Source organism: Pipra filicauda, unplaced genomic scaffold (assembly GCF_003945595.2).
Source record: "Pipra filicauda isolate LSUMZ 115617 unplaced genomic scaffold, ASM394559v2 scaffold40_size4127951_pilon, whole genome shotgun sequence".
NCBI lineage: Eukaryota > Metazoa > Chordata > Aves > Passeriformes > Pipridae > Pipra > Pipra filicauda.
Window position 1 is genome coordinate 849,524 of NW_024104543.1, and position 14,491 is coordinate 864,014.

At 37.4% G+C, this 14,491-nt stretch overlaps 1 protein-coding gene across 3 annotated transcripts in view; it reads right to left on the minus strand.

The window, feature by feature from the left end:
- PPHLN1 (periphilin 1) overlaps positions 1 to 14,477 on the minus strand; it is a 66,948-nt gene extending 52,471 nt beyond the window's left edge. For 2 of the 3 annotated variants that reach the window (XM_039385446.1, XM_039385445.1), the window contains exons 1-5: positions 14,372 to 14,477; positions 9,907 to 9,954; positions 8,779 to 8,870; positions 5,240 to 5,419; positions 4,397 to 4,458 (exon numbers count right to left, since the gene is read on the minus strand). In XM_039385446.1, the coding sequence (XP_039241380.1) occupies positions 4,397 to 4,458; positions 5,240 to 5,419; positions 8,779 to 8,870; position 9,907 (335 nt within the window). In that variant the 5' untranslated portion in view covers positions 9,908 to 9,954; positions 14,372 to 14,477. The remainder of the gene's footprint in view (positions 1 to 4,396; positions 4,459 to 5,239; positions 5,420 to 8,778; positions 8,871 to 9,906; positions 9,955 to 14,371) is intronic. The other variant, XM_039385447.1, reaches the window with a different exon arrangement.
- Positions 14,478 to 14,491: the final 14 nt, after the last annotated feature.

Below are 14,491 nucleotides of genomic sequence, written 5' to 3' on the forward strand. Positions count from 1 at the left end.
AGTCTGCAAATACGGCAATCCTTATTTAACAAAAATCTGGGCCTTGGATCATTCTAAGGATCAAATTTAATGCATGTGTAGCTGGGATTTACAAGTGCGTCATTTTGTAATTTCTCTTTGAAGATGAGTCTTACACATCTTAAGTTGCCAAGTTTCGCATATTTCACATCTTATGAACTTAGTTTGGTTGGGAAAAAAAAAGAATGAAGTAATGCTCTGTGCACTCAAAAGGATTATATTTTGGCATGACTAAAGTGAACAGCAGCTAGCAATCTTCTAAAGCATTTCACACTGAAAAGTTCATCTGACCTCACAGAAATGAACGTATATGCAAAATTCATTGCTATTAGGCCCAGAGAGAACTAGAGTCCTTCAACATATAACAGCATAATTCCCTGCAACTTTTAAAAAAATTTGACATGCATGAGTGCTTCGAATAAATGAGCTTAATATACTGCTAAAGACAGTAACACAGCTCCAGAAGTGATCAACATCAGTAGAAGATAAATATACAAATAAGTATATCTTAATTGATCTCTACCCCTCTCAATTGCTAAGTTTCACCATTCTCAGCATCTTGGTCACCAGCATCAGTGACCGAGAGAGTAAAACTGTCATAACATGTGCAGAAAATTTTCTCCAAACTAAGAGATTGTGCTTTGATGTAGGATTCTTTATATATGCCAACTACACTTGAACCAAGAACCACTTCAAACCAAGCTAAAACTGTAAGGTTACAAAATTCACATCAGTTCCTAGAGTTCAGAAATCCAGCAAGAATTCCTTAGGTGACAACAGGAGAAAAAGAGCTAGGAACTCATTTTGAAATCTATGCCCCACATATCCTCGGAATTACTTTATTTTTTACATATAAAATACGATATTGCCATAAAGAAGTCATAGTCAGTATGACAGCTGTTCACTAAGCATAGTATAAAACAGGGCTAACAACTCCCAAGAACCATGAGATCCAGAGAATAGCAGAAGGATTTGTAATGCTCCACTCCGTGGTAGACATGATAATGTCTACTATGTAAATGAAAGCTGCTTGGAAAGTGGAGTAAAATTCCAGAAGAAGGATGAAGGCAAGAAAAAAAAGACAGCTAAGCCAAGTGGTAGAACCTCAGCAATCCTCTTGTCACTCACAGAGAAATGTTGCTGGTCAGTAGACACATCACAGCTGAAGCCTCAGTTCTGCAACTGCTAAGTAAGCAAGCACTTCCTATTTTTAGCAAAAAGGCAAGAAGCTTAAAAAAAAAAAAAAAGTCACCACAAAAGAAACAACAGCAACCAAAACAGCAACCAGAAATAACACTACAAAAAACCTGACAGCTGGTTTCTTCAACATAGCAAAGTTTCAGAAAACCACAGACTCATAGAATATCCTGAGTTGGAAGGGACTCACAAGGATCATTGAAGTCCAATTCGTGGCCCTGCACAGGACAGTCCCAAGAATCACACTATGGGCCTGAACACATTGTTCAAACGCTTCTTGAACTCTGTCAGGTGCTGTGACCACTTCTTTGGGGAGCCTGTTCCAGTACCCAACCACACTCTGGGTGAAGAACCTTTTCCTAATACCTAACCTAAACCCATCCTGAAACAATTTCAGGTCCTTCCCTCGGGTCCTGTCACTGGCCACCCTCCTCTTCCCCTAACAAGGAAGTTGCAGACTGCAATGAGATCTCCCCTCAGTCTCCTCTTCTCCAGGTTGAACACAAGTGACCTGAGCTGCTCCTCCTACAACTTCCCCCAAGGCCTTTCACCATCTTTGTTCCCCTCCTTGCGACACTCTCTAACAACTTTATATCTTTCTTATATTGCAGTGCCCAAAACTGCACACAATATTCAAGGTGAGGCTGCACCAGCGCAGAGCAGAGCGGGACAATCCGCTCCCTTGACCGGCTGGCGATGCTTTGCCTGATGGCCCCAGGACACAGTTGGCCCTCCTGGCTGCCAGGGCACTGCTGACTCATGTTCAACTTGCCATTGACCAGGACCCCCACGTCCCTTTCCATGGCACTGCTTTCCAGAATCTTATTCCCCAGTCTGTACGTACACCTGGGGTTGCCCCATCCCAGGGTGATTTTATCACTCCCCAAAATTCTGCAGCATTTAAAGATTTTTGATATTGCAGATAAGCAGCATTTTACTTCGGGAGAATCTCATGAAATGTTTTTTAGCACTCCGAATCAAGATAGGGGGAACAAAAATGGAAATAGTAGGAGATAGAAAGTACTTTTCAACAGTTATATCAAAACCCAAAGCAGGAAAATCTGAATGATGAATGCTTAAAAGGAAATGCTAACATGATATTTGCAACAATTTCTTATGGTATATTTTTAGCTACAGAATGAGTTTTTAAAAATACTCAATAAAACTGATTATTTGGGTCAATAGAAGTGCTATTATTTTTAGAATTTATAGTCACTGCACTGCCTATGAAAACCCATTAACTACAGAAGTCTCCTGAGTGTCTTTAGCTTCTAATTTTGTACTATGTTTTAGCCATGCTCCACGCAATTTAAGAAAAAAAACCTTCTTAGAATAATCTTAAATCTCCTTCTACTACCTCAAAGAAAAAAAATATTTATATGTACTTCAGAAGAACTTACCCAAAATAACTTTCAGCATACCCAAAGAGAAAGCATTTTTGCATATACTAACTTTTTAATATCATGTTTTATAGAGTAAATGGAAAGTAATTAGCGTTTTCACCACAGGAGACAACATATACCAAGTACTGTACTTTGATTTCCTCTGTTGAGATCCACTACATAGCTCAATAGTGAGCCATATGCAAGAAATCATAATTAAGTGTATTACAAATATGTAACATTACAAGTCTTTAGCAGTCTGATCACAAGATTTTACTTTCACGGTTATTTACTATATTTATACAATAAATCAGTAGGGTTTCATTTAATTGCAAATATATTCTCATACCCTCAATTGAACCATGGATCTTTATGAAGTTCTTCCATAGCATTACTGCAGTTGTGTAAGTTACATAGTCTAAAGTATAAAATGAAGACTCAGATGGGACTATCACCTACCACACAACATGCTTTTAAAGACTCCAACAAAATGAGCTGACATTTTATCCTCACATTTTAAAAGGAAGAAATCAGGATGCATTTAAGACAATCTTTTTGACCACTGGGTGCCACTCTTGTTCTGTGTACAATAAACTGCCTGACAGTAAGTCACTCTTCTCAGCCTTTTAACTTCCTCAGCTTTAAACAACTCTGATTCTCCTAAATTGAGAGGAAAAAATGGAAGAATTTTTACATAAGTTTCTATTAACCACTACTTTTCAAAAACCTTTACTATTTCTTTTAGCCACAGGAATGCAATTTTGAAAGAAGTATAGTACACACAGACCCTTATGGTATATGGATTTCTTTCATGGTGAGGTTATAGAATAACTCAGTTATATTACATCTAAACAATAATCACATTCAAAGGAACAGATGTATCTACTGCAACTGTGTAGCCCTGTATTGATATTACTACTAACAGTTTCATATTCATATTCATATTCAAGACTAAGGCCTTGAGCAAGCTTGTCAGGCTTGCTCTGTCTGAGCTTTTCCTGACCTCCCTGAAGGGGTTTTTTTAACTTGCTGCAGGTTTAATAGTAATTTTTCTAACTGACCAGGTGTCTATAGCTAACCTGGTTTACTTTAGTTGAATTTTGTATGGTACAACCACAGTTTTTAATACACAGTAGTAAAAAGGAGTTATTCTATGATATTTATGATGCAGTATATACAAATACAGGCCTGGTATAATAGACATCTTAAGAAGTGGAAATGCAGGATGTGGCATATAAAAGCACAGCCATGAGATAACATTCTTAGATTAGACTGTTAATATTTCAGATATACTAACAATCAATTCTTGTCTGAATATTTAAGGTGGGTTTCATCCTTTTCCATAAGTTTTGTGTAATGCTATCCTGTGCACTTTATTTGCTAACTGAAATAATCCCATATCAAACATCATTCCACTGTATTGTGGCCTGAAGATACTGCAATCACAGAATCAAATAACAGACCAAAGAATTCTCTGAAGTCATCTAAAAACTGTGACTGACCAGAGAGATGCACTAAGTTATTTACAGGTCTAGGTTACCATCCTAAACATGTTATCATTATGCCTCCTATCCTTATTAAACACATACTAAAGCAGAGACTTTCATGCCATACCATTTATTTTATTTCTATTTCAAACAATACAACTAAAAACCACTGTCCACTATTGTCTTTTACTTCAGCAGATGTTCTTTCCCTGTCATTGCACTGCTCTGCTCTACCAACTGTTTGGATAACAAAGTAAAATACCCTAAATATTTCCAGCTTATGCATGGCACTACTATAGTCTTATAAAGTACCTGTATTCAGGCTGCCGACTTGTAGGATGATCATCCCTTGCCCATCTGTATCCTGATTCATCCTGCAAAACAGACATGCAAAACAACTGTGTGACATGTATCTCAACATCAGATGTCAGGTACAGCTAGTTGCCAACTAGTTAATTACTGCAAAATCAAAGCATTTAATGAGCTAAAAAAAAAATGTTTTAATCTCTCACACCAAGTATCCTCTTAATTTATTCACTGTACTCCATTTTCTTTCTCTATCAGTACTGAAGAGAGCAACTTTGCAATGCTGTACAAAACACAAAAACTACAAAAGTTTCTAAAATAAATACAGATGCTTTGACTTAAAAAAAATTTCCTCTTTGAAATACAAATTACCATCAATAGCTTGAAGTTACAGAATTCCAAACAGCTGGATCGCAGGAGGCAACAGTAATAACCTTTACAAGGGACCATAAATTTTGTGCTTACGTGCAGCTATTGGAAAAAAAAATGCATTCATCATCACAACAGTGTTTAACTAAGTGAACAACTGTGAGAACTAGAAGGATACGTAGACAACATTCAACAACTTGCATGTGCAAAGACTTGTTAAATAGAAAGATTCTGCAATCATTCTTCCATTCATCCAGGTAACTTTGCACTGCATTACAGAGAGGGTTTCTGGCCATTTTTGTTTTCCCAGTTCAGATTCTGGGCTTTCAAATCCAAAACCTGGATTTCTTTTCTATTAATTCTATTTCAGTTTGTGATAACAGCAGTAACACCAGTGCTCTGTCTGAAATAGTATTTTAATTGTTTAGTATTCAAGCATTAATGAAAAAATAAATATCATAAACATGCGAGAAGAATCACCTTACGTACACCTCGGTGTGGAGGGCCACTTCTTCGGTCATGGGCAAAACTACGACCCTCTTCATAGTCTCTGTACTCGGCATGACTGTAATCATCATACCGACTGTAATTTCCATCCCCAGGTCTCTCAAGCAGTGGTGGTTTCTTGGGCACAACGTTTACTATTCTATGGTAATCACCCTAAACCACAAAACAAACAAAATCACATTGCTTTTAAAAGACGAAAATCTGTAGAGAATAAACAAAACTAAAAATAAATTATTTCTAAATATGGGACTTAAATAATCTTAAAAGAAGAAATTGTACAGGAAAACAACAAATATTAAAAATCATGCCAGTCTGATGGTGGAATAACTTATTAAATCTAATTGGACACCACTCAGATTCAATCCTTAGGCATCACAAGTTTAATTATAGAGAGAAAATTTTCAACAGCATTAGCTACTTTCTAACCATCAGCTACACGGTTTTTTTAAGCATTAGCTACATGTATTTCTCAAAGACTTTTATATTAACTTTGGAAACCAACAGAGCAAGTTACACCTGTAATGCCTGTAAAATAAAGAGCACATTTGAAAATATTAACAATTTACTTAATGTCCACAACATCCCCCACACAGCAGAGATTATAATTAAGACAGTCCTTGCTTCATAATGTTAATAGATAAGCACCCACTCAATACAATGCAGTAGGTGATCTGAGGATTCAAGTGACAGAGAGTTTTAACAGTCATTTTTAATTTTAATGCAAGTTTCAGACAGTTTTTTGCAAGAACACAAAATTAATTTACTGTATTTCCTTCAAATAAATAACAAGTCACATGCCATTGCCAATGAAAGAAATCCTTTGTTTATTAAGCAAAAATTGTCCAGCTGTAAAAGATACACATTCAATTTTCTGGAACCAAGTTTTACCTAAGTCAACTGCGAATAAAAAGCAAATGAAAACATGAATGACAGATTTTGTATTTTAAATCTTCTTCCTTTAGCAAAATATTTTTTCTTTGGGCCTTAAACCAAAAGCTACATATGCAGAGAGTTGAGTTAGCATGTGCAATTTGGAGGGGGAAAAAGATATTCAAACTACTGTTTTAATAGTAAGCAGAAGTCACAACCTAATGCACCAATAGTTTTTGTAGAAAAATACACAAAAATTACACTCATAAACTGCTAAATATTGTCATGCAAAACAACGTTAGTTCTGATTTCACAGGCCACCCAACAAATGGACTAGAGGGCAATCCCAAGCCAGGCTATAGCCATACTGATGCAAAGTGGATACTTCACACACAGTCATACACAGCCACAATGCTTGATTTACCCTTACCTCATTGAACATACTCCACATGTAATTCTTTTTTTTAGTTTAGTGTCCTACAAAGATGTGCTCTGCAGCTGAAATAAAACAGCTGTATGCTTTAACCTCACCCAGAAGACCCCATCACATAACTATATTGACACACATAAGGACAGTCACATGAAAGCTCAAGGTGTATCTAGTTACGGATATTAGTTACTGTGCCAAGTGCATGCAACTTTATGTTCTTTACCAGGATCTGAAAGCATGTGTTTCTACTACAATCTATACTTGATATATAATTAGCACCCAGTTTAGATCAGGACACAGCTCTTGCTCTCTCAAACAAAAGATACTTCATTCTGTATCACTGGCACATCTCAGTTCCAATGTACTAACCTATCAGCAAGCACTAAGCACATTCATAGATTGAATAAATTAATGCCATTTCACTTGCCTAGTCAAAATTAAGTCAGACTTCTACACATGGACACAGATACAATGGTACAGGCTTACAAGGAGAGAAACTGCCTTCTAATGGTCTTGAATCTGCAGAGCTCTATGAGAAGGAACTTCATCTTTCAGTATGGCAGAGAGACACCGCATTTTGGTTTGCCCAGCTACTGGGGTGTTGTTTTGGTAGAGATGGATAGTATTAATTGTGATGAGTGTACTCTGCTAGTCCCTTCATCCCCAGTTCCAAACACATGTAACATAAAGCTAGCTTTGAGCTATCTAGTTAATTCTTGCATCAAACTGAATGCATCACATCTTTTAAACTGTAAAGTAAATTTTCATAATGCATATGTCATGATTTGTTCTCTGAACAGCCTGAAAGACTACAAGGATTTAGAAATGTCATTGATGCAATGGTAAAATTAAATCAGCAACATGTTAGTCAAGTCAAACTACTAAAAAAAAAAATCTGTGAAAATACATTCTGCCTTTCCTCCTGTCCTACTGTTGATAAGTATTTTGGAGGAGGAGGTAGCTAAATACCCTGTCCAAATGAATCTGATTTCCAGGTTGCTGAAAACACAGAAATTTTATTGTTCCCTGTAAAGAGTTAAAAATGTCACAGAGCAGCCAAAGTCTAACACATTACTCAGTAGAGAAGCCTATATAACTGGTTACCAAGTTACTGACATTGGTATGCTTCCAAAATGATGAGCTGAAAATGTAACAAATGGGACCCAGAAGGTATGCTAACTCAGCTATGCTATTATTTCACCATTTAAGATAATTAAAAGGAAAGTCAGATAACAGGCACTGGTATCTGAAATTTTATTTTGCCTAAAGCACATTGCACAGGACGCAAAATATAAATATCAAACAGTATTCTTAAAGTTCTATTTATGGTGTAATGCCTCAAAAGACAAAGCTACAGCCTGGTTTATATCTTTGTTAGAGACTTCAGACAAAGAAAAAAAATTACCCAACTCTTTGGCACAGAAATGTTCTGAAAGCATTCTGAAGTTATTCTACAGCAGAGCAAGCATAGCTTCTGTGTTTGCTTTTACAAGCACAACATACATATGTAACATACCACGAAAGACTCCATGCCTACAAAGTAGATTTCCATTGACACTTCTCGAAAAGCATTTCCCTTACAAGACTTCAAAGCACAATTTCTTTAGTAAAGATGTATTTTCAACATTTGTTATAAACATTTCCTCCAATACTTTAAGCATCATAATAAAAAACTGTATCGGTGACAAGAACAATTTTGAAAGTAGTTACTTTATGACCTCAAATTACTTAAAAGAATCACAGATCACAGAATAGGCTGAGTTGGAAGGGATCCACAAGGATCATCAAGTCCAATTCTTAGCCCTGCACAGGATCATTCCCAAGAGTCACACTATGTGTCTGAGAGTTATCGTCCATACTATTGACATAGAAAGAAAAGACTGGAAAAATACAACACAGTATGGCCTTTTGAAGTTATTAAAACCCTATGTTTAATAACACAAAGAATTACACCAAAAAAATTCAATTTATCAAAATACAAATATTCTGAAACAGTTCCAATAGACTTGAAAATAAGAAAAAAGTACCCAAGACTTAATTTTGTAGGCATCCTATGACTTCTATGCAAATGCATTTGCTAGCTTGTTGGCTTCAAAGACTGAGAAAAGAAAAGAACTTGGGGTATATTAGGAACATAAATCCAGCCCTTATGGTACAAGCCATTGTATAAAGTGTAACACTATAATGCTATAGAAACTTACTATACACTTACATCACCGTGAATCCTTGGAGGGAGACGTTCTCTTGGAACTCTTTCATAGTCATATCGCCCTTCAGACCACATTTCATCTCTTCGATATGCCACTAAAGACAATAAAAATACAATTAGTGAAAACCAATTAGTTACGAATAGACAAAAGGATAGTGAGCATAGAAATAAAGGTTCACGGACTTCTCTCAATATAATGTATTATGCACAAGCTCTGTACATACACTTCCTATTGTCAGCCCTTTAAAATAAGTACTTCTAGTTATACTAGAAATTACTATAGAAAGTAATTAATGTACTTTAAGCAAAAATAACTCACAGTATGTGCAAGAACAACTGAACAACTGGAAATTAGTGTAGCATAATCAGCAAAATTACAGGACTTACAGATACTATAAACAGCTCTATTGAAATATATGCATATTGCAAATACTAGCTGTACATATAAATGCATACACATAAAGCAATTTTGATACTGCTCTGCTAAAAATACTGGACTCCTAAAAATATTTAAACTATTTATTAAATAATTTCTAATTTTTAATATAATATAATAACTTTTAATTATTTCATTAACTCAACTATCAAGCAGTTAAAACACAGCACATCATTCATTTACTAAAAAGTTCTGCGCTTTGATTACATGAATAAAACACATTCTTCATATGCAGATACTTCCTGTTTTAAATTGGAAGCCAGCAGAACACAAAAATTCCTCTTTCCAAAGAAGCGTGACTTTCAAAGTCAAAATTAGTAATTAAAGGCAGGTAGCAATAAACCATCACCCTAAGAGATTCTAGTCATGCTATGTTGGGCAATACAGACTTGAGGAGCTCAAACAACTGCTAGAATTATATTTTCCAAAGCTTCCCCTCACAATGGTAGCTCTGCTATTAAAAACAGTCATTAAGGAAAAGTAACAGCAGGTCATATTCAGAAGAAGAAATACATAACATTACCTACTTGCACAAAGTAAAAACATTTTATTGGAAATAGACTTATGAGGCTATACAGAAATACTGATTAATACAGATGTTAAGAATCAACATGACAAAGGGATTAATAACTGTAAACAGAGGTAGTACTAAGATATGTACCATTGCATAAAACAACGAACACTCACATACTCACTTTTCCGTCAGTTTTAGCAACTCTGCTCCTGAAGATCCATTCACTTTCCTACAAAAAAAGAAACTGAAATTAGCAAAAAATGCATATATATTCATCATAAGTACATTTTTTTCTTTTAAGTAAACCAGACAGCTAAAATCTAAATGTTTTACCCACCTGTCCCCTGTGATCTGTCTGAATTAGCAGTTACTTACCACACTCAATTAAGAAAGAAGATGAATTACTCAGCTAAATAAACAGTATCAAAAAACTTCCTGTGACAAATTATTACAGAAAAAACACCTTCCTAATAAATTCCAGAATTTCCTTTCCCTTTTGTCATCTTTTATTCACTATCTCAAATCCCAGTTTTTCTTCCATTCATTAGCAAAAGCTTTTGGAAATACTGTAACTGCTTTCTTAAAAGCACTCAGAAAAATATTTAACATATTCACTTAATGAATATTTATTTAACTGTCTTTCAACATCATTAAGTAAAGAAAAATAAAACTCAGTTGCATGTGATGAGAGGTTACAATTTAACAAAGGCTTTTCCTTTAAAAATACACTGTAAATCCCAACAAAGCAGTTCTTTCCTCAACTGTAAGATGCATTTATGTTCAGAGATTTTCACCCTACCACTGGTTCAAACGAACCAGAGTATCTTCTTAAAATATTGTTCCATTTTATAAGAGACTTGACCTTAAGTTTGTTCGATAACCCAGACACAGGACTAGCCTGATGTAGCCACAGATTACAAATCAAAAGCTGACAAAGCCAACCAGCTGATCCTGGTTTTAGTAAGGGCAAAAGCTAGAGGATCCGCTGGCCCTGCCCTCTAAGGGACAGAAGAGTTACTAATTCTGAAACCACTTTTCGTATTGCTGTATTGGACGGTCAGGTGTATCATCAGAAGTACTGTCCTGGCACTTTCATAGTAACTGTCTCAACTTTTCTTTATTCTCTACTCCAGGGACTTTTGCTAAAGCCTGAAAAAATTCCCACCAGGGGTTACATGTACATGAACAGTTCTTTGACCAACTTCATGCCCTCCTTCCCACATTACAGAGAGGGTGTTTCATTTGCTCTCACACTGTCCCCACAGTCCTCTTTTCTTTGTGCCTAGTACCTGAATACCCCTGTGTTTTTAAGTACCAGGAGGGAGAGAACTGGATGAAGCAAGACATGAAGCATCACGTGGTCTTCCTCAATACATTTCACTGCTGGCCCCTCATGCCCAACCCTTGCCCCGGGGTGGATCATTCCTTCTGCCAGACCTGCCCACAGCTGGGGAGCACTTGAGCCACTCAACAGCACCCACTCTCACCCCTGCTTGTCCACAGCTCACCCATCTCTCACATGTGCAGAGATTTAGGTACTTGACAGTAAGCCTCAGTTTTTTAGACCAACAGCAAATACCAGAAGCTGGATTCAAATAAGGTTTTCAAGTGGGCTTTTTTTTTTTCCATTTTCATAAATACAGTAGTGTCCCTGCCCTGGTGCCTGCAGAAGTTATGGAACTGTTAACTGAACACACCATTCAAAAAGCAACACATTTCAGGTAAGTGCCACTGAAGATGAGTGCAAACTTACACATCGTGCTACTGTCAGTCAAACCACCTCCAACATCCCAACATGCATCACTGGTGGCAGCAGGCACCACCACCACCACTCATGTACAAGCTCCATTATATTATCAAGGAGCCAGGCTGATAAAAACACTCCCTTTTTTATCACTGTTGGACCTCACTGAAACTAGCAAGAATTATCATCAGTATTTTGACAAAGCAAAACACAAGCTGGAAAGAAGGTAGAGATACACTATCACAAAAGACAGTAGATGGACATAAAAAAATATACACCAGAAAACAAGCAACTATGGAGGTGGAAAAGAAAATCTCATTCTCATTTAGAGGAATTAAATGAAGGAGTTAATCAGACAGAATCAACCATCAAGTACATTGCTCAAAATGCTAGTAAGGTGAACAAGTAGGAGAAGACTGATTTTACATAGAAGACTAAACAGACAAATTTTAGCTGAGACCAATGAGATAAAGTTAGAAGAAAAAAAGATGTTTAAAAGGAGGAAAATGCATTTCCCAGCATCTTGAGTAGATTTCATCTGTTTCTATAGAAAAAGAAAAAAACCCCTTACTTAAATCATGTGGCCTAACACAGCTTTAATAACAACCATGAAGAATCGAAACTCTTAAGGTCAATATGAGAATATTCCACTAACAAAGATTCAGGAGATCAAATCTCAAGTTTATTATGCTGAATTCAAATTCATCTGTTCTCTCAATGAGTACAAAGTTGTTGTAAAACAAATAATAAAAAAAAATCTGTTTCTGTTTCACAGCTATCAACATTGCCACTCATACTGAATGACTATTTTCTATTAGCAAGTACAGCAAAAGTAGTTGATATGTCTTTAACACAATGAGACATAACCACTAGCTATATTAATTTAAACAATCTCTTCCTAATTTTGATCAGAGGTGACTCTTCTACCTAAAGCAAGGTCTTTATTTTCTCAAATAAATACATTCTGTGAATGGAGAAGCCATTCTATTAATGCAACACAAGCTGCTCTACTATGGCCAGCCAAGAACGGCTTTGCACCAATTATCACAGCACTCTCTGTCTGTATGTATATACATATAACTGATGTAATACAAGGGTTTCTTCATCAAGCAGATTACATAGGTCACTTCAGATTTTTTTTGCACAATGATTTTCTTTATAAATCATTGGTTTTTTATTCCTTTTTGCTTTCTAAATAATGTGCTAAAAATCCTTCGTGCATTTGCAAAAGCACTCCAGTATTCTGAAATACTTTGTACACAATTCTTGTCTGTTTACACTTACTTGAGACATCAGTCGTCATCAAGGCTAGAAATACCTACTTCTCCAGGATTCGCAATTTTCTAGTGTGTGCCATCATCCTTCTGTAGAATCTACATTTTTGTTTCCAAAACATACAGCTCTCTAATCCAGATGACTATATCTTGCCATATGTGAACAAAGCATAAAACCAATGCTGTGCTGTAAATGCAGAGACAGGCAGCTGCAGTGTCTCCCATGCTAAGGGATATATCTAGGTTCATAATATTACTTTGACAAACAGCAGATTGACAAATGTGGGCCGGTTCTGTGTCTCCTCTGCTTTGGAAAGCTCTCCAAAAAAAGCTCAGATGCTTTTGTGAAAGTAAGATCTGGGACAGATGTAACTTATTAGAAATATCACTATTAACTTTGCAATGATTCCTGCAGTGAGGACATAAAGACAGAGAGAAAACACTGCTTTTTCTTCCAACAATTAGACTCCATATTTGATAATGCTTCAAAGATATCCTAGCATCTCTTACCTAGACAATTGATAAGATGGATAAAACTGAGTTTGAGAGGGAAAAAAACCCCCAACTTTCTCAACCTCCCCTCATATCTGGGACAGGCAGAAAACACTGAATAGACACAGTCCTACCCGTAGGATGAAAAAGCAGAAGTGTGAGAGTAGAGGGAAAAATCCAACACATCAGGAAATAAAATAATGTGAGGGGGGCATTAAGAAAAAACAGAGATTTAAAGACAGTCCATCTCTCCCTAATAATAAATATTAGGCTGTAGGATTTTCAAAAGCAAAAAGAAGTATGACTGCAACAAGTCTAGGCATATTCACCTAGATACCAAATAACCTGAGGAAAGCAGCTTTCTTCCAAAGTCAAATTAACTTGCATCTCAAAAGAAAAAATAGCCAGACATGCATAAGCTGAATAAAATTATTCAGAGCAGCAGCATTCCAATGAGAATTTACAATCCCATCAATTCCGTTTTCTTACCACATCATTCCAATACATCCCTGAGAGCAAGAGAAATGGAGGCAATGCGTTGGGGGTTATATTAATACAATGACTGATGTATTAGCGCTTCTCTTTGCCTGACCACCTGCAGATACCAACCTGTCCTTCACCAGTGCCAATGCCACGAAAAGAATATTCCACCAGGCTGCGAGGGGCTGCTGCGCCGGCACCGTCAATGCAAACAAGCGCATGGACCTCCGCCTCCTCCGCGGCTTTGTCTTGCGGCACACTTGGACAATAAAATATGTCAGCTCTCCATACTGCTGTCATAACAGGTCAAAACTGCAATGCTCTCATCAATTACTCCTGAAAGTACCAACCAATCCTGCGTATTTCACCCAGGGCAAATCACTGCAACAAACCGTCCTCACTGCTTGCACTGATTGCGTGAGTTTCCACGTCTTTTTGTGTATTTCTGACAGTTTTGGTTCCCCTGAAGTCCCGGATACCCCAGACAAAGAATTTACAATCTACCCTTGAAAAGGGGTAGGCGGTCCCGGGGCGCCCCGCAAGGACAGAGCGCGCACCGGCGGGGCCGCGCCATCGGCTGCGGCAGCGCGCAGTACCCTGCCCGCCCCGCGGCGCCCGGCCGGACAGCCGGGCCCGCTCCGCGCCCCGCCGCTCACCCGCGTCCAGCTCCCGCGGCGCGGCGGCCCTGGGATGGCCCCGCACGTCCAGGACGGCCCCGAAACCCCGAGACAGCTTCGCACCTCCCGGACGGCCCCGCACCACCCGGACAGCACCAC